Source organism: Scheffersomyces xylosifermentans, assembly GCF_036884685.1.
Source record: "Scheffersomyces xylosifermentans strain CBS 12540 chromosome Unknown RJT20scaffold_3, whole genome shotgun sequence".
Classification (NCBI taxonomy): domain Eukaryota; kingdom Fungi; phylum Ascomycota; class Pichiomycetes; order Serinales; family Debaryomycetaceae; genus Scheffersomyces; species Scheffersomyces xylosifermentans.
The window spans coordinates 1,196,310-1,216,226 of NW_027042941.1; the positions used below are offsets into that span (position 1 = coordinate 1,196,310).

The 19,917-nt window shown below is 39.5% G+C and overlaps 7 protein-coding genes and 1 non-coding gene across 8 annotated transcripts; 3 read left to right on the top strand and 5 right to left on the bottom strand. All coding sequences in view use genetic code 12, as the record gives it.

The window, feature by feature from the left end:
* Positions 1 to 720: 720 nt before the first annotated feature.
* On the top strand, positions 721 to 5,928 carry HSL1 (protein kinase). Its single transcript, XM_064919855.1, has one exon. It carries the CDS (start codon positions 982 to 984, stop codon positions 5,725 to 5,727), a length of 4,746 nt encoding a protein of 1,581 aa, XP_064775100.1. The 5' UTR covers positions 721 to 981; the 3' UTR covers positions 5,728 to 5,928.
* RJT20DRAFT_127158 (uncharacterized protein) lies at positions 5,926 to 6,941 on the bottom strand. The gene has a single exon (XM_064916933.1). The coding sequence runs from the start codon at positions 6,869 to 6,871 to the stop codon at positions 6,269 to 6,271; it is 603 nt and encodes a 200-aa protein (XP_064775101.1). The 5' UTR covers positions 6,872 to 6,941; the 3' UTR covers positions 5,926 to 6,268.
* A 241-nt stretch (positions 6,942 to 7,182) lies between these two features.
* Positions 7,183 to 8,163, top strand: RJT20DRAFT_127159 (methylthioribulose 1-phosphate dehydratase). The gene has a single exon (XM_064916934.1). The coding sequence runs from the start codon at positions 7,223 to 7,225 to the stop codon at positions 8,045 to 8,047; it is 825 nt and encodes a 274-aa protein (XP_064775102.1). The 5' UTR covers positions 7,183 to 7,222; the 3' UTR covers positions 8,048 to 8,163.
* RJT20DRAFT_127161 (U4/U6-U5 snRNP complex subunit) lies at positions 8,164 to 9,293 on the bottom strand. Its single transcript, XM_064916935.1, has 2 exons — positions 8,996 to 9,293; positions 8,164 to 8,825 (listed from the first exon to the last, which is right to left on the bottom strand). The coding sequence occupies exons 1-2, from the start codon at positions 9,021 to 9,023 to the stop codon at positions 8,557 to 8,559; spliced, it is 297 nt and encodes a 98-aa protein (XP_064775103.1). The 5' UTR covers positions 9,024 to 9,293; the 3' UTR covers positions 8,164 to 8,556.
* A 2,249-nt stretch (positions 9,294 to 11,542) lies between these two features.
* Positions 11,543 to 13,599, top strand: GAP1 (Gap1p). The gene has a single exon (XM_064919856.1). It carries the CDS (start codon positions 11,787 to 11,789, stop codon positions 13,545 to 13,547), a length of 1,761 nt encoding a protein of 586 aa, XP_064775104.1. The 5' UTR covers positions 11,543 to 11,786; the 3' UTR covers positions 13,548 to 13,599.
* SOL1 (Sol1p) lies at positions 13,596 to 15,048 on the bottom strand. The gene has a single exon (XM_064916936.1). The coding sequence runs from the start codon at positions 14,624 to 14,626 to the stop codon at positions 13,652 to 13,654; it is 975 nt and encodes a 324-aa protein (XP_064775105.1). The 5' UTR covers positions 14,627 to 15,048; the 3' UTR covers positions 13,596 to 13,651.
* Positions 15,049 to 15,120: 72 nt separating this feature from the next.
* Positions 15,121 to 15,201, bottom strand: RJT20DRAFT_t63. Its single transcript has one exon. It is a non-coding gene; the product is annotated as a tRNA-Lys (tRNA).
* Positions 15,202 to 15,645: 444 nt separating this feature from the next.
* On the bottom strand, positions 15,646 to 18,256 carry RJT20DRAFT_117010 (uncharacterized protein; the record flags this gene model as incomplete). Its single annotated transcript, XM_064915848.1, has 2 exons — positions 15,646 to 17,161; positions 17,201 to 18,256. The coding sequence occupies 2 exons, from the start codon at positions 18,254 to 18,256 to the stop codon at positions 15,731 to 15,733; spliced, it is 2,487 nt and encodes an 828-aa protein (XP_064775106.1). The 3' UTR covers positions 15,646 to 15,730.
* Positions 18,257 to 19,917: the final 1,661 nt, after the last annotated feature.

Consider the following 19,917-nt stretch of genomic DNA (forward strand, 5'->3'; position numbering starts at 1 on the left):
AGAACCCGTGGATTTTCTCTTCTCATCGAAACAATATAGACAAGCACTCTCCACTCTCCACTCTATACTATCTACTTTCATATCTCCACTCTCCACTCTCCACTCTATACTCTCCTAAACCTATCTCACTACATGCATCGTCTTCCATATCACAAACATGCAAAACACTGGCGCCTTCCTCCCTCTAAACAGCAATTTACTCCCATTTCCCTCCTACAGAATTACACCCCAAAAGTGCATCTATGCAAAATGCAAAAATCCAAAATACCGTTCCTTTGTTTATATTACACAAAGAGCGCTTTTGTTTACCTCTTCTTTTTTTGCCTGCCAAATGATCTCCAATTCCATTCTTCACTTCGACTGTTTGTTCCCAGTAGGTGTAACAGTATACAGCGGCTAAACTTACCTACACAGATACACGGTATTTGGGTAATATTATTAGTAAATACAGCGCTTTAACAATAATAATCTCCCAAATAATATTCTCGTTCACAGATCCTCCAGTTGTGATTTTGGAGAGTTGGTTTGTTTAGTGTGTCTCCAATCGATTCTTTCAAACGAGTCAGAACTTTTCTTAAGTTTTGTTTAGACAAATCGTTTTCTTTCTTCCATTCAGTTGTTGCTATTGTCGCCTTACCCTTCAGCTGCTCAGCACGTCTCCAACCAGCACACTCGTTCATCTGGACGCCGCCAGCAGTATCGCCAAAGGCAGCAAGTGAGACACAGAAACAGAGAAGCAGAGAAATTAGTAATAAGAAGAGTAGCCGCTGAAGATATACCAAGACAATTAATACTTACCCACTTCTATTCGTTCTTTTGACACCGTTGTCTCATTCATTCCTTTACTTCCACTGTCTACTACGCGGTCACTTTTACAATTCATCTTACTGACGTCCCCTTTCTCATTTTCGTCTTGTTATTATCATCAGTATTATTACCAATTACCACCGCCATTGATCACAACAGCACACCCTACCAACAATGACTACCCTCGTACAACAGCACTCCCATCAGCTGTACGACTCGCCGTCAGATTTCGCGTCTTCTGTCAATGTCGACAAGGTCGTCCAGTCCGTCACTAACGCTACAAAACGTTTATCCCAGATTTCAACAAATACTACCAATTCCAATAAGAAGCGCCGTTCTCAGAATAAAATCGGTCCCTGGAAACTTGGAAGAACCTTAGGACGTGGTTCCACTGGTAGAGTCAGATTGGCTAAGAATATCAACACCGGAAAGCTCGCCGCCGTGAAAATCGTTCCAAAGTCAAACTTCAAGAAACTCGAAAATCCAAAATATAAACGCTCCAGTGTGCCCGGAAAGGATTCATTACCTTACGGGATTGAAAGAGAAATTATCATCATGAAGTTAATGTCTCATCCTAATATCATGGGTCTCTACGACGTATGGGAAAACAAAAACGATTTGTACTTAATTCTTGAGTATATCGAAGGAGGTGAGCTCTTCGACTACTTAATCAAAAGAGGAAAGCTTCAAGAATTTGAGGCCATTAACTATTTCAAGCAGATTATCCATGGAATTGGCTATTTGCATCAATTTAATATTTGTCACAGAGATTTGAAACCAGAGAACTTGCTCTTGGACTTCAATAAGAACATTAAAATTGCGGACTTCGGTATGGCTGCTTTAGAGGTTAGAGAAAAACTCCTTGAGACATCCTGTGGTTCTCCTCACTACGCCAGTCCTGAGATTGTTGCAGGCAAGAACTATCACGGAGCTCCATCCGATATTTGGTCCTGCGGTATCATTTTATTTGCTTTACTTACTGGACATTTGCCATTTGATGATGAAAATATCAGAAAATTACTCTTGAAGGTTCAAAATGGTAAATTTATCATGCCCCATGAACTTTCTTGGGAAGCCAAAGATTTGATAACTAGAATGCTTAGGGTCAACCCGGATGAGCGTATTACCATTGATCAAATCTTGACACATCCTCTTTTGACCAAATACCCTGAGCCTACCATCGCAGGTGGGTCTTCTTTAGCATCCAGCACCCAGAATATTAATGTGAAGCCCATTGAATCACTAGAAAAGATTGATAAAGAGATACTTAAGAATCTTCTGGTACTCTTCCATAATTGTGACGAGAAGACTATTATTTCGAAGTTATTGTCTCCGAACAAGTGTCCCGAGAAGATGTTCTATTATTTGTTGATGAAATATAGAAATGAACACACATCGGGCAATGCTATATCATCTAATGATGATGATGTGGATTACGCAGATGCTAGGCAGATTCCTCGACTGACCTCTATTGTCAAAACGACGATTGTGGATCAAAAGACAGGCGAAAAGCACGTAACTGTGAAAAGAATACCCAATTCAACTTCTATTCATTCCGCACGCTCGACTCTGAAGAGCATTAACAGCAAAGTATTAGGAAATATCACAAACACTCCAACCAATTCTATTAAGAACTTCAAGGCATCAAATTCGTTCAACAAAAAGAAGACTATTATGAGCAAGCAAGTCATGTCCAGAACCAATATGGTTGCTGGATCGAATGTGAGGAAGGGAACTCCTCCAACCTCTTCCAATAATTTGAGCAGAACAATAGTTGCCAGTCACAGCAACAGAAAGACCGCCAAAAAGCCAGAGTCATCCCCACCTCAACAAGAACCACCTAAAATGACAAGAAGACTAACAGGATTGGATTTGACAGATTTTGAAGTTCTAGCTGATGACGACAAGTCAAGCAAAAAGAGTAGAGAAGACGACGGCTCAAACACCAGCAATGAAGTAGATAACACGGAGAGCAATAAGGAGAACCGTAACATCAGCGCAAGTAGTATTAAGAACCTCAACTTTAACAAAGCGAATCTGCATCTTCTCAAGAAGAAGGAATTTGTTTCCAATAAGACACTTCTTAATTTCGAATTGATGTGCGATGAGGCACTTAGCGGTGATGACAAGTTAAGCTTGGATCCGCCCGTCAAATCTTTACCAGAAAAGGTTCCAAAGAGAAGCAAGGAATCACTCATGAGCAGAAAAGAGCGTGAATTAGCCAACAAAGTACATCAGTTGAACGAAGAACAAGAACGCCGATTAAAACAGCGCGAAGAAGAGGCAGAAGCTATGCTTGCTAAGGAGAAGGAAGCTCAAGCTGAGCAAGAACGTAAGCGCCAGTCCCTCTTACTTTACGAGAAGCAAAGAGAGGCTATTGAGAAATTAAAGAAGCACCAAAGCTCGAATGATTTCGGAAACTTGATAAGCCAACCCACTCGTTTAGCTACCGAGCCGGCAAGATCATCATTAGACCCAAGGATAACTTCGTTATTCAGGGCTAGATCATTAGCTTCTCCATCATCGTATGCTTCTTCAAGGTTTGCTTTGAGTAGTGCCAACAATACTTCAAACAACACGACGAAGGTGCTACATAAGCTTGGTATTGACGTGGCTCCATCTCCTAGAAAGCTTGATAGCTCCTTAAAGACGTCTAGTTCGAAGAATTTGGCCGGATATTTGTCCTCCTCAACCGTTCATGATGACGATGACGTGGCTGAGAGTATTGCCGAAGAGGAAGAAGAGGACGACAACAAGGAGAATGAAGTTGCTGTCAGTTTAGAGCAGTTTAACAAGAGGGAGAGGGCAGTCCTGGGTATATTGAAGCCATCAACAAGCAATAGCACTTCGCTTACCACTAGCAGTGTGTTGACGAACAGCACTACCAATGGTAGTCCCAGCAAAAGAAAGAGTATGCAGACGACATACTACAAGTCTCTTCTCAATGATATTGACGAGACAAAGGCTACTAAGAAAGAGGATGATCTGACTTTCAAGAGAGAATCTGTTCTCTCCAGAGATGAAAATCAAATCTCTGTTCTTAATTCTTCAATTTCTAAGGCGCAATTACCGAACCCACACTTCTCTCGCTTCTCCTTTGGTGCTTTACTAGGAAACGCTTCAAACAATGCATATTCTGCATCGAATGACATTGGAGATATGACTATCTTAAACAATCTTCAATCCACTTCAGGAACTGTTATCAAGAAGAATAGAAACAGTTTAGCTAGTGACAGTAGTAAGCGCAATTCATCAGGTAGCATGTTAAGGAAGTCTTCCACTACTAACCTACTTGGATTAGGAATTAATATGAAGGGACAGCCCCAACATGCTAGCACCAAGAAGAAAATACAGAAACTGAGAGTAGTCTCAACAGCTTCGTCGAAATTTAGTGAAACTTTGACTGCCAATTTCATATCCGTCAATGTCTCGGAAGACGCTAGTACAACAGGCAACAGCACCCTTGAGAAGAATGCTGTTAGTCTCATGGGATTTGACTCGGAATACGGCGATGATGAAAATGAGTCAGATTTGACTATGCTTGACGACTCCGCTTCATCCAATACTTCTTTGCGTCCTCGTTCTACAAGGAAATCTCAAATTCCTCAAAGAAATAACACATTCAATTTCTTGGAAACTGAGCTTTCGACATTTGATGTCTACAGCTCTAGAACTGCAGATGTTGGGAAGTTGAATAGTGCTAAACCAAGTAAGGTGTCTCTGAACAATTCCAAAGAAACTTTGATTTTAGATGATGAGGAAGACGAGGCTGTCAAGATTGACTATCCAAACTACGAAAGTCTCTTCAATGACTCCAATCGCCAATCAAAGAGACTTTCTCAGCTTAGCAAACCAGAATTGTCATCAAAGGAAACATTCCCTGACGATGAAATTGAAGATGTGGATGATAATGATTCATTCGCTGTTGCTGATGATAACTCCGGAATTTTGGATAACGATTCCCTTGCAGAGACATTAGATCCAGACAGTAAGTCTGCCACATTCGACTTCGATACCTCCAAACACTCCGACAGCTTTCAAAAAGCTGCTGAGAAGAATGTCGATGAGGAAGACGAGGATAGCGGTGTTTTAAAGCGCTCTAGAGCAGATACTGAAATCTTCAGCACGATGAATATGAACAAAATACGTGTCACCCCTAGCAACCATGACGAACTAGTTACCCCAGCTATTCCAAAGCAAACTATCGTCATCAGCAATAAAACTTTGATCATCCCAACTCCTAGAGGTAGTCTCGAAGGTGACAATAGTCCAATAGTCACAAACAGTGCCATGGACAGTAAACGTTCGTCTCTTTTAAGAAAAATTAGTATGAAACCAAGAAGAGAGGCTCCAAAACCTCCACCAGCAGAAGTTGAATTTGCAACGAATCGTTTCTCCAGATCTTCGCTTCTATCTAAGACCGTCAAGGAAAATAATAATAGAAATAAGGCAGCGGAACCTCCTCGTAAGAGTAATTGGTTTAAAAAGATTTTCCAATCTCTTTCATCATCTCCAACTACAAAATCGAAGATTGATTTCAATGGTGATGAAGCCATCAGCTCCAAAGACATCACTATCATAGACTCGTCCTTGACATCTGTGGAGTTGATAAGAATTATCAGGACTCAATTGCAATTAAAGAAAATAGAAGGAACAATCTCAAAGGTAGATATTGATGAGGAGTTCGGCTTGATTACGGGTGTAATTCCAGCCAAATTTGCTCATGGAAGGAAGTTGAAGTTCAAGATGGAGATTATTGACTTGATAAACACGTCATCCATGCATCTTATCAAGATTAAGGGTAATGAAAAGGGATTCAGCAGCTTGATTAATATAATCTCGTTCATAATCAAGCAGGAAGAAGAAGCTACCAACAAAAGAAGAACAGGATATCAAATGTCAGGATTCAAGAAGGTATAAGAGTTTGATTCTTTGAGAGAGTCAGATCACGATTTATAGGAAAGAAGCTATAAACAGTCGAGGGAACGAGAAGATGCATATATTAGAGGCTAGAGTGCCATATATAAAACAAATGTTTGTAAATTAGAGCATATAACATAATTTTACTTGACTAAACGGACATTGTATGCTAAAATCCTCTATCTGCTACGCTCGTATAAAAATTGTATACATTTGTTTTATTACAAATTGGAGTCACTATAAAAAGAAAAGAATTTGAATAATAGTACATTTCATAAAAAAAACGCTCATAAGAACCTAACTCAATCAATTAATGTATACATGCAAGGTCATTAAGTAAAATCGGCATCTATAACCAAGGAAATCCAAAAGCGAAGCTGCCTGGTACCTTCTTTCTTCCCTTTGCTTCACTTTTTAATATATATTCTTTCCGAAGCCGATTCGGCATTTCATCATTTTCAGATCTTGTGAGTTTCTGATCATTGATGAATATTAACTTGTTCCGATTCCGACAGAAATATCATAAAAACATGAAAATCCTTTATGATCTCAAAGCCTTCAATCTCTCAGCCAATTTGTCTTCCTTCTCCTCAGTCATGTTACTCACAGGTGGAGTAGAAATCTCGACATTGGTTTCATTCAAACCTTGTTTCATTTCAATACCAGCTTCGTCTGCCACTTGACTCATCAACTCGTCGACTTGTTCTTGAGGAGTGGTCAATGCATTTACGTTATTTGTAGCAGTTTCATAGTAATTTGTAGAAGCATCAAGATCCTCGAATTGGTTCTCGAATTTGTCCATAACCAACGATATTCTTTCCAAATTCATGGTTTGAAGGGCCTTATCCATACCCCTAATGACTTGAGTCATATTTCCAGTTACGCTTCTCATCGTCACTGCAGTCTGTACTCTGGATGCAACGGCATCGATTCTCGATGCCAAACGCAACAAATTGACTCTTTCATTCGATTTACGGATAGCGTTCTGAGCATAAAGTTGGGCAATATCATTATTGCCTTGTGTGAGCGCCTTCTTGATCTTTGCCTTCTCCTGAAGCTCTTCTTTAGCGGCTTTAGAAGCCTGTCTATTCAATTGTTTTGCAGTGAATTTCAACTGGAATAATGACTGTTCTAACCCTGCCATCTTTTAATATCCCCTATTTATCTATGCCGATGAAGAATTCCAACTCTTTCTCCAAATAGCCCATCTAACCACACTGTTCTCCACCATCTCCAGCCTTATCGGTGGTCAAGTAGTGTAAATCTGGCAATTGGACACGACCCCAGACACTGTCCGATTGGGCTGGTTTAGTCAAGTGATCCATGTCACGTGCTTAGATTTGAAAAAATATTGTGACAAATTATTGGCTGCTGGATCACGTGGCCCAGATATGGATTTGCATTCTCTGGAACGCTTTGGCATTTAGCTATTAGAAACGTTGTTCTTGTTTCTTACTTGGAGTTCCTTCTAAGTAGAGTTGATTGTAGTATCGTAATGTCTGCTCCTTGCTTCTGTTGTAATGCTGGCGAAGCCCCAGCAAAAACCACTAAAAATCTGGCGCTTCCTCAGGAATTGCAAGATGAATTTTCAGACCCAAACCACCCAGCCAACTTGATCTGTGAATTGTGCCGTTTATTCTACGACAACAACTGGGTCACAGGAACAGGTGGTGGTATCTCTATCAGAGACGTTGATGGAAAAAATCCAAATTTGGTGTATATCGCCCCCTCTGGTGTCCAAAAGGAAAGAATTCAGCCATGGGAGATGTTCTTGGTTGAATTGCCAGAAGAGAAGATCTTACGTACTCCGAATGAAATTCCAAAGGAATTGACAAAATCTTATAAGTACAAGCCTTCTGCTTGCACGCCGTTGTTTATGAGTTGTTATTCTATGAGAGATGCGGGCGCTTGTATTCATACACATTCTCAGCTGGCTGTTATGATGACTTTACTCTTGGAAGGTAAGACAGAATTCGAAATCAGTCATATTGAACAGATCAAGGCCTTGCCCAAATTGAAGTTCAATGAGAGTACCAAGAAGATCGAAAAGATTGGAAGCATGGAGTACTACGACAAATTGGTAATTCCTATTATAGAAAACACACCTCACGAGGAAGACTTAACCGATTCGCTTCAGGAAGCAATCAGAAATTATCCAGGGACTTCAGCAGTTTTGGTCAGAAGACATGGTATTTACGTGTGGGGTGAGACCGTGTGGAAGGCTAAGGTCTATAATGAAGCCATTGACTACTTGTTAGAGTTAGCCGTGAAGATGACGCTTGCCAAGGTTCCTTTGCTGCAGGAGACACTTCAATCTTAGTGACTACAGATGGAATCATGATTCTATTGATAATGCTGGAGAATCTATAGAGAGAATTTACGAGGAATTTAACATGTTAGAATAGGAAATGACTCCATAAGTAAATATATTCAAGATAACGGAATGTGAACGTATGATATGTAGTGATGTGATTATGTCTATAAAGTCAATTTGCCGTAATTTAAGAAGCCGTTGAATAACAGGAAAGTATTGAATTCCACTTATCTATGAGGTTGTATATTAAGAGTGTTAAGAGTCTCTTTGTTGGTATTGGTGACTGCTCGTCCACATTGGCCCAATAATTGCAGACAATTCTCGAAGAATTGATGCCTTCGTTGGCGCATGGTGACAATCAATTTGTGATGAGCAGCTCTTTCGTTTACTCTACTTGTGCTTTTGTTCTGTTATCATTGAGTCTTTTCTGTTTGAAGTTTTTCCATGGGCCCTTTTGTCGTAACTTCATTAGTCGATGATGCTCCTGGAGTATCTTTTACAAAGATGTTGATATCCTACAATGGGTTCTTGGTTCCCTTGAGCCTCTCTCCTTTCACTTTTGACCAGTCAATGTCTTCTGTTTCTTCTACTTCTCCAATGCACACTATGCTTCCTCCTCTCATCAAATACAATCCCAATGAGAGCTCTTCATTGTCTTCGTTGTCGTCTTCCAGGTATATTATTCTTTCTATGCAATTACTTATTATGACATTGGTTGACTTGTCGAATCCTTGGAGTATCCCCTCGAAGAATCTTGCATCGGTGGATATTATTCGGACTTTTTCTAGATGGTGTTAGTATTGATGAGCAATTGAGTAATAACTACCAGACATTCTCATAGAGCCAGAGGTTTTTCGAACGGTACAAATAACGGTTACGATTTCTGAGCATGATGGCATAATGACAATGACGGCATTCCTTATTTTCACTGATTTTCAATGACAAAATACATACTTTCGAGAAACTCTTTTAAATCAGACATCTCTTATTATTTTTGAAATATGGTCTATGATGACTATGAGTTGATGAGGTGTGACTGAGAGTTATTCAATTCTCGGTCTTCTATTATGGGTTCTATCTATTTTATCGACAAAGCTCTAGCTACGTGTCGTGTGAACTTGGACTGATCTATTTTCACAAATCTAAGAATAAATAAGTAATTAAATACACCTTAATATATACATCTACAAGAAAGAAACATCATCGAAATGGAATATAAAAATCACAATTAAAATAGTCGATACAAAAACACAGTGGCTAAAAATGCGGTGCGGATCTCACAGCGTTAAGGTTCTCACAGCGTTACTTCTTTCTGTTCTCTCTCTCTAACACAGTGGGCATGTTATTATATATATATCATAGTAGAAGAGAATGTTCAATGTCAAGTCACTGTCAGTTGCTGTTCTAGTGTTTATACGACGGCTTAGTGGTAATGTTTACTATCACCAGTATTGTTGTATATATATAATAATGTCTTCTTTATCACTACATAATATTCTGTGTCTTCTTAACTGTATTATATTGTCAATATTCTTACTGCAAAATTTATAAATAAATATATACAAGTATACACAAATTAATATATATATATATAATATAACATGTATATATATATATAGATCTATTGTAAAACTTAGCACCTGAATAATACTCTCAATTACGAGAAATGCATATTACCTAGAAACCAGCTAAAGGAATATATATTACATAGAACAAATACTCAGCACAGCACTGTCTATACTCTTAAGATTCACGAACATATTGGTTTATAATATAATTCATACGTATTTTAAAACGCTCTCTACCAAAGTGCAATACCTTTCCTTTAACGGCTCTTAACATCAATAGAGTATATATTATACGCCCATACATACACTCGTATATACTCATATACTATATATAAAGATACAAGATATATGACATATACTATTTAATACAAAACATATATAAAGTTACAAGATATACGACAGATACAAGATATATATAACAGGTATAAGACGAGCAGATACAAGACATAGATAACAGATAGAAAATATATATAACATATACAAGATATATATAACATATACAAGATACTTACAACAGATACAAGATATGTATAACAGATACAAGATATCTACATCAGATACAAGACATACGTATTAACTACACTGCTCCACATCACACCAAACTCTTCACTCTTCTATTAATTGTCCATAACTGCCTCCCCCAATAAATAGAGAGCATCACTTCTTATTAGTTCTGATGAAGTCGCCGAGAATTTCCCGCGCTACCTTAAGAATTTCTTTACTGAAAAAATGTTGCAAAAGTCTTTGATTGATGTTATATTGACTCAAGAAAAAGTAGACCATATATACATATATAAAGTATATAATATTCGTAGATTAAAAAGCAATGAAGGTGACTATTTCAAAATCTCAGCTAGGTCCAGGCCCCGCCAGCGAAACAGAAACTGAATATTCCAGCGATTTCGAACACATCTGCCAGAAACAGAACGCAAATACAACAGTGACGAGCATCGAAACCCAGAACAACGACGGCTAAATGGGAGAAGAAGACCTTAGGATCTGGGCCAAAAGATTGGAATTGGAGTCAATCACATTGAAAGAAAGCTTCGCCAAGTATCCTATCTCGAAATCCCTGCCCGAGAAAGAGTACGATGGTGATTCGTTGGAAGATATCTGCTGCAAACTTGAGAGCCTCGAAAGAATGTTGCAAATAACGCAAACAACACAAACAACATCAGAACAAACTCAAAAGGAAACAAAACCTACGAAGTACGAAAGGGATTCACTGGGGGAGTACGCCGGTCATTCCTGCCACTAAGCCTAAATTACGGTCCTATGAATACTCTTTGAATATGGACTTTTTGACAGAAAAGTTACAGAAAGTAGATGAATTAAGCAAAGAGTAAGATATCTCACCCAAGTTGTCCATAGTACTAATGGGCGAGTGACTTAAAACAGACAGCTCTCAAGGCGCAAGAGGTTATGCAAATAAATGAAGGAATCGCCAATAGGAAGGCAATTGAAGCTTTACAACAGCTGATCACTAAGCTATTGGAGAATACGCATGGAAGCGCTGGAAGACATCACCACCAAAAATGTCTTTACTGCGACTCTGCCAAGGGGATTTCACCAGGGTCCACAGAAGAACTGAGGAAGAATACGAAAAGATGGCCCAGCGAACGGAATGACAACCCCAAATGGATGAATATCCTTCACCGAAATATAGCAAAAAACTCTCCGCCTGCATGAGAAACTATCTTCTGTAGCCGAAATCAGCAGATTCACACATCGTTTCCAGTTAGCCAAAGTATTGCTAACCATTACAGAATGCCTCGATGACTATGACGCACAAGGGGAAAAATGGAACTTTCGCTTGTACAAAAAGGGAAACCGTCAGCAGCACTGACTGAAAAATTCAACGGCTTTTAAGTTGCAGTCTCCACTCGCCGTACAAGAATAATTACGCTTTTGGTTTCCATTAGGAATACATATTTGCAGCTCCGAAGTGGTGAAGTCCTTAAATTTATGGCACAGTGACTCATTTTTAGCTACAGTGCCCTTTAAATGTTGCGAAATATGGTCTTTTTTGAATAGCTCAATAGCTAATTTTACTCAGCATTAATGGAATGATGAGTGGTCAGTTTCACTGGAGGTTTCCATTGGATTATTACAAAATGAGCTAAAATATTTGCTATGGACTTCTTCTTCTTCTTCTTCACCAATAAAATAAGCATAGCATGAGTCTTAGTCCTAAAGAAACAAAGAAGGAGAACTCGTTCTCAGAAGTTGACCATATAAGGAGTGGTTCAACTTCACAACAGCCTCAAACTGGAGTATGGACCTCTCTTAAGGATTCCTTCAAACCCGCTATCCAAGCCGAAACCTTAACCAGTGCAAACTATGACGATAACAAAGAACTCACTGACTTAGAGAGGATAAATATCAATTCAGCTAACTCTAATCTCCAAAGAAAGTTAAAATCAAGACATTTGGAAATGATCGCTATCGGTTCATCCATTGGTACTGGTCTTTTCGTTGGTTGTGGAGGAGCTTTGAGAACAGGTGGTCCCGCTGGTATCATGATTGGATGGATAATAACGGCTACTGGTGTGTTTGCGACGATGCAAGGTTTGGGAGAATTGGCAGTTACATTTCCAGTCAGTGGAAGTTTCAATTTATACGCCAGTCGTTTTATTGAACCGGCTGTAGGATTTGCTATCGGATGGAACTATTTCATGCAATTCTTTGTTTTACTCCCATTAGAATTAGTGGCTGCTTCAATAACTATCAAGTATTGGAATAGCACTATAAATTCAGATGTGTTTGTCATTGTATTTTGGGTCGCAATCGTCTTTATCACACTATTAGGTGTTAAAGGCTATGGTGAAGCTGAATTCATATTCTCTTTAATTAAAGTACTCGCTGTCATAGGATTCATAATAATGAGTATTGTTTTAATCTGTGGAGGAGGACCAAGTCATGAGTTTATTGGCGGAGTTAATTGGAGAAATCCAGGTCCGTTTGCCAATGGGTTTAAAGGTGTGGTCTCAACTTTCGTAACTGCAGCATTTAGTTACGGAGGAACTGAGATGATCGGATTAACAGCTGCAGAGACCGCTGATCCACGTAAGACTCTTCCAAAGGCAATTAAGCAAGTCTTTTGGAGAATTTGCTTGTTTTACTTGGGCTCATTAACAATGGTTGCTACTTTGGTAAACTCGTCTGACAAGAGATTAATCGGATCTTCATCCGTTGATGCCACTGCTTCTCCATTTGTGATCGCTATTGTCAATGGTGGTATCAAAGGCTTACCAAGTGTTATCAATGCTGTCATTTTAATCGCTGTTTTATCTGTTGGAAATGCTTCAGTTTATGCAACTTCAAGATCTTTGAACTCTTTAGCAGAGCAAGGAATGGCACCAAAATGGACTGGTTATGTGGATAGAGCAGGTAGACCTTTAGCCGCAATTCTAATTACAGATGCTTTTGGTCTCTTTGCTTTGATCGCAGCCAGTGACAGGCAAGTTGAGGCATTCAATTGGTTACTTGCATTATCTGGTCTAAGCTCTATTTTCACTTGGTTATCCATCAACTTGAGTCATATTAGATTCAGAGCAGCAATGAAGATACAAGGCAGATCATTAGGGGAATTACCATTTTTATCTCAATGTGGAGTATGGGGTTCTTACTATGGTTTCGTGTTGAATATGCTAGTATTAGCAGCTCAACTTTGGATTGCAATCTTCCCCTTAGGAGGATCTCCTAGTGCCTATAATTTCTTCTTATCCTACTTGGGCTTGCCAGTTCTTTTGGTTTCCTGGCTATTCTACAAGCTTTGGAAACGTGACTGGACACTTTTTATTAGAGCTAAAGACATAGACGTCGATACTGGAAGAGCCAATCTTGATTTGGAATATTTGCAACAGGAAATTGCTGAAGAGAAAAGTCGCCTTGCTGAGAAGCTGTTTTACATCCGATGGTACAAGTTTTGGTGCTAAGGATGAAATATATAATATTAATTCACTAATATACATTAGATAATAGATAAGCTGAGATATGAGAGTCGTGAGGCATGGAATGTGTCAAGTAATATTAGTCGATGCTAAACCAGAGAAAAGTCCAACTTCTTAGGCTTGATCTTGCTTTGATGACTGGTTAACTTGAGCACTCGCTTTTCACCTGTTCTGTGATTTACCAACTCCATATGCGTAGCGTAGTTGACATTCTTTCCATTCGAGTTCAGTGATTCTGCAAAGGGATTAGCAACATCTGTCGTAGATTCAAACGCAAGAGGCTTTGTTTGGTTAGATTCCTTGCCATTATCTACGAATGGGTTCTCCATCTTGTGCTGTGGTTTACTCAATATCTCATCCATTTCGGCATCTGACAAGTCTTCATCTGAGGAGAAGTTGTTATATGACTTTCCATACCATTCGTTCACCAAGCCCTTGTTAATTAACTGTTTAGATGGAGTCAGTGGTACTCTTGAAGCCAGTACAAGAGCATTTTCCTGTTCTTCATCTATGTCCTCATCTACCTCTTCTTCTTCGAATTGTAAGTTGCTGTTCAAGCGTGAAAGTGATTCAAAGTTCAAGCTCTTTGGCTTCGAGATCTTAGCACTACTGGCAAGAGATGTATTAGATTTTCTACCGGAGCCAACGGTGGAAGGTGCTGGTAACAACAAACCAAACGAAAGTCGGTTATTGGTATTTTCGATTTCTGAGTTGTCCTGTTTGAATAGCTCATTGCTGGCCACCTTTCTCTTACGGGCTGATCTGTTGGGCGACCGCTGTGGTGTGAAGTCCGGTGTCAACGGTAAGAGCGACACGCTTTTGCCCACATTATGGATAGATTGCTTCTTTTTCTGGATTGAGCTGGGCGTTTTAAACAACGAAGATGATGGGGGCGGCACTGCAAGAAAGGCATTCTTTTGCTTCGAGTGAGTCGATGGCGTCAAGAATCCACCCACATCTTGAATTGGCGTAGCCGGAGTTGTTAAGTTAGCCGGCGACCTGCCTCCACCATTATGACCAGACCTAGAAGCTCTAGGAGGAGTCTGTGGTGGGATATTAGACATTATGGATAGCTAAGCAACACACTATCACACTATTAATCAATTAAGATAATGCTAACCAGTAGTATCAGGCTCTAATTTGTAGTATACTGAGGAACAGTTATACGCTATCGGCTTCGTAGTGATCAAATGCACAGTTTCTATTAAACTGTATTTGGCCAAATGAAAACTGCTATACAGAAAAAGTGTGAGCCTTTGATCTACACTTTATATTACCAGATCAAAGGAATGCAAAACTCTTTGCTAGTACCAGCAAAAGAACCAAAACAAAAACAATAGAGAAATGTACAATCGCCTTGATCTAGGAGACCCTAAATATTGGTAGATTTTGCTCTTCCTTGGTAGTAACACACGGTCTGCTGAGATGCCTTCCCATGGAGAGATGGCTGGCTCGTTGTATGGTGTGCGGTTTTGCGGCACGCGAGACACGCTCAACCAGCAAAAAAAAAGAAGGATAAAAAAAAAGTGAGACGCTCCTGAAAAAACACAAAAAAGAAAGCCCGATACGGGGGTCGAACCCGTAACCTTTTGATGTCTAACTTAAGAGTCAAACGCTCTACCGATTGAGCTAACCAGGCTTTTTGATGTTGATAAAACTGTACATGTTGTAGGTGTCGATTAAAATTGTGATTTCCGAACCCTCAGAATGTGTCGGAAATTATCAATTTTATATACTTATTTGGGCTTTTGGAAGATAAGAAAAGAACCCTGGAGCTTTATTGAATAAAGAAAAAGCCTCGCATCGTTAAACTACAGCATTTTAAAACACTTCGGGCTGATGGCTGCTCTTTTCAGAAAGGTTTAAAGAGTCTTTGGGATACAAAGTACGACCCCTTCAAAGATCCATCAGATTTTCTTAATCACATGAACATGAACCGGAACTGCAAATTGTTTTGCTGCAAAAAAGGCAACTCCATCTCTCAATCTGTTTAATATGGTATAGCAAGTTATCTTGTAGAGTACTAATACTACGTAGTCTGTAATACTTTTACTGGCAGGTGATGGTGTATAAATACTGTAATGATGTATATGCATTTGTTGAATTGGTTAAGCAATTGTATAATATATAGTACATAGGATGCAAAAACGGTCTATAAGACATCGATTTTAGCTATGCTCTTCGTGGTACATCTCAGATATGTTGATGTTATTTCTTCCCTTTCCATGACTAGGAAGAACGTCGTCATTGGAATAGAAATCAGTACTTGGAGTTGATCCTTGATCTACTCCATTTCCTGAATTTGAGTGGGACCGGTTCGTATCTTTATTATTCCATGACATCGTCAGGTTAGTTGTATCAGTCCTAGATGCTCGTTTTGGAGAAGAGGACGCCTGGTCAAACATATTACCATTATTTGCTACTAAATCATCGATTTCCTTCTCCAATTTTTCGTAGTTGTCGTTTTTAGAATCAGAACCCAAGTATGATCCCAAGTCATCGGAGGCTTGATGCGAAGTCAATAAAGGAGACGAAGGCATGTTAATAACCATGGCTTTCTTATTGTTCAACTTATTATTAGGATTGGTGAAAGTTTTGAGTATTGGCATATTGGGATGCGATGAGCTTTCCTCCTTTTCCTGGTCAAGTGGCGTCTTACTATCTAAAGGAGTAATTTGGTCATTTGGTGTTGGTTGTGTGAAAATAGCGTTTATCCATTCGTTGTTAACGGGACTTGATTTCTCAGATCCAGTCGTGAAAGATTTAGCAATCATAGACTCAAATTCTTGAAGACTTTCCTTTGTTGGAATGTGTATGTCTGAAGGTGGACAATTTTCTTTATCCTCACCATCGTCGTACAAATTGATGACACGAGTGTTGGATTTAGTAGCCATCATAGGAGGGGTAACTCCTTGTTGATCTTGGGGAAGGGGATCAATATCTGTGAGTGGACCTCCAAAGTCATTCAATTGGTTCATGAAATCGTTCAAGTCGCCGTAGTTAGGAGTTTTGTTGTTGTTATTATGTCCATCATTGCCTTGGTGGTTCTTGTTGCTGCTATTTTGAATTACTTGATTAATCGCAGATGGTGTATGAGAGGGGGTAGGGAATCTGTTTGACAGAGAGACAACTGGAGATGATGCATATTGGCTGGATTTGCGGATCGCAATTGCGCTTAAGCTTCCAGATCTCTCTTTAGGAGCTTCCATATTCATTGAATGACCTCCACTTACGATCTCAGTGTATTCCTCCCTGTTCTTCAACTCTCTCTTATATCTTTGCTGTTGCAAATATTTCTTCACGACATTCTCTGGCCTCATAAATCCCTTGTTCCGCAAAAATAAGTAACAAGCATTACACAAGGGACCAAACATCCCATCATAGTGCTTTTTGTCAAACTCTTTAGCTCTATGAATTGCAAAGTAATTCGGACGGAACTCGGTTTCGAAGTATCTCCAAGTTATTGACGATACCGTAGCACAATTACTATTCACACAAATTAAGCCATGACCTTTAGGCAATTTTGTATGGGGAATTGTATGGGTCCTTTTGCTATCCAAATCTTCCAAATCTGGAAGAGACTGGAACTGCTCAGAATTCTTATTGCCATTGTGGTTATTAGCAGTAGTGGTAGCCACTGAAGTGGAGGATGAGTTTGATTCCTGGTTCTTGTATGGTGGTTGTTGTGGGGTATATGGAGAAGGTTCATCGAAATCACCTTCATCTTCTTCTTCTTCATCAAGGATTTCCTGGTTTTCTCTATATTCTGTATCATCAGTACTATCTGACATTGGTTCTTCGTTTATTGGAGAAGACATCATAATTGGGGTCTGATTAACCATGGAGCGCGTTCTCATGGCTCTTTGTGGAAGTTCCATATTCCTTCTATGCTTTCTAACAGGTTTATCAATGATCTTAGCCAGTAAGAATGGTGCCAGCTTGAATCTGTCCTGGACACTTTTGCTGTCATAGCGGGAAGTCTGGTTGAGTTTATCTGCATTCATGATATTAAACATGGTTTGGTTAGGTATGTTGTTAAAGATAGGTAATGATTTAGTTCTTGTAGCTTTTACAGCTGATCCTACAGAACTTGCTGAAGTCATTGAATGCTGTTGTGGAGCGGGTCTCTTCTGAGGATAAGTATTAGTATGAGACTCATTCATTCTCTTCTTCTGCTCCACTTGTGACTGGTTCTGTTGAATTTGAGGCTTCTGACTCATCTGTGACGCCTGACCTTCAATAGTATGCAATTTCAACCGTATTTCCAAGGTCAACGGCGAAGCACTCGACTTATCTCCAAATAAGAAGCTAGCAGATAAGTTTTGACATACCCTGCCGGGGATTAGATGTGTTTTTGATGATGCAATAAGAGCAGATAATTCACCATTGGCTACAAAAGGTTCCTCTGGCTGTTCTGTGATATCCTTGTAGTAAACCGCGTAGTCTTCTGAGTGAAGCTTAAAGTTCTCTGGTGAACTCTTGATGATTTGTTGAACGCATCCTTTGAGGTCAAAAGCACCTAACGTGATCATTTCCTGTTCACCCAGCTCCGTGGCGATATTGGACATCATTGGTATTTGTGCTGTTTTGACCGAGTACTGGTTTTTTGACCTTGAGAGGAAGACCGTGGAGTTGTTGTTGAAGGAGTATAACACCTTAATTTGCATTCTCTTATAGACGGGTTCTTCACTCATTGTTGTAGATTGTGGATGCTATGGGTATAGGATGAGTAGTATTATCACTCTTTCAATGCAAAAGATGTAAACAAGACGAGTAACGGATGAAAAAAACAACAGAACGATGTTGTTGATATTTTGTAATAGTGACAGATGATGCAATGTGATATAACGAAAACAAAAAAAAACGAAACGGGAATGAAGGGTCTACGACAAACCAGATGATAATGACTAATGACTGAAGTCTTTGGCTTGGTGCGTGACCTCTGGAATTACAGACTCTTTATGGTGTTCAGCTGGGTTGATAATTGAGAAGAAAGAGATATCAAAACTTATTGAGTAACTCTTGCAAATCTACGATCCTCCAGAAAACAAACAAGAGAATACAACAATAACGATAGAACCACAAGTCACTCGTACACAAAACAGTGGGTCCAAAGGGAACGTACACAATGCTAGATGCGAGATGCCAAAAGTCGTAGACTAAGCACCCCGATGCAAAGCGAAACGAAGGACGGCAGAGCGGTAAACCACTGGAGGAGCGAAACTGTGAACAGAACGGAACAACCAGCCAATGTCCTATGCAAACAATACAAACAAATGAAACGTAGTGTATATGAAGAGATGGGTTTATGAATACGAGTAACGTTATGAGAGGGTGGGTTGCATTAGCATATTAGTAATTTTTTTTTTTTTTTTCACAGCCATTGACAATGAATAAGAAGTTAGGAAAAGGGTGGTATCGGAAGCGAAGCCCAATGCTAGTAGGTACTAAAGGTACAGGTTTCAGCTTATATTATTATTACTATTATTATTTTTATTTTACTATTAAAATTATTATTGGCTCCGCTAACTATTAACTATTAACAATTAACAATTGCCAATAAATATTATTTGTTACGAATACTGCTGCTGATGTTATGTTATTATTGATACTCGATGCTAAAACCTTCTCGCTACGGCTACAAAGATCGACCTTTTGGCGTCTCCATGAAATCAAAACAACGCGACGCGAAACATTTTTCGCAGTAATTTCCGCACGACGAGAGAAGTAAGTGAGTGAGTGAGTGAGAGAGTGAGGGACGAAGACACAGGACATTGGGCAGGACAATGGACAGGAACTACTCACACTACTCCAGTAGCAATGGTAGCGTCCAGTAGGAGCCGTCAGAAGGAGCAGTAGGACGAGGACGAGTAGCAGCAGCAACACAACAGGCGCAAAAACTCGAGCTTAGCGAACAAGACGTGTGTGAAGTGCGGTTTGTGATAGGATGTGCGACGTCCATCCTGCGAGCGGCTTGTAGGCGGCGACGAGTACTTGTTGAATGTTACTGTAGCTATTGCATGTTGTTATTGGATGGATGGTGTGGTTCACAGCACACGCGATTTAGTTGCAAATGCCCATCCTTTTTACTATGGGGGACTGTTCCGCAAAAAATCAATAGATGCAAAATTATACCATTTGGTATATATTGATGGGGTACCCGTGATATGTATATAATGTATCTAGATTTTAATTAACGAGGAGTTCCATATTAAGTACGGTGTTCGAAGAATACCAATAATACTGGGAATAAAACCTATGCTACAACAGCACCAATTTCTCGGTTTATGAGGCCCACTGCTGCGTTGTTAGTCCACTAAACGTCAAATGCCCTCACAATGGAGATCTGCGACCA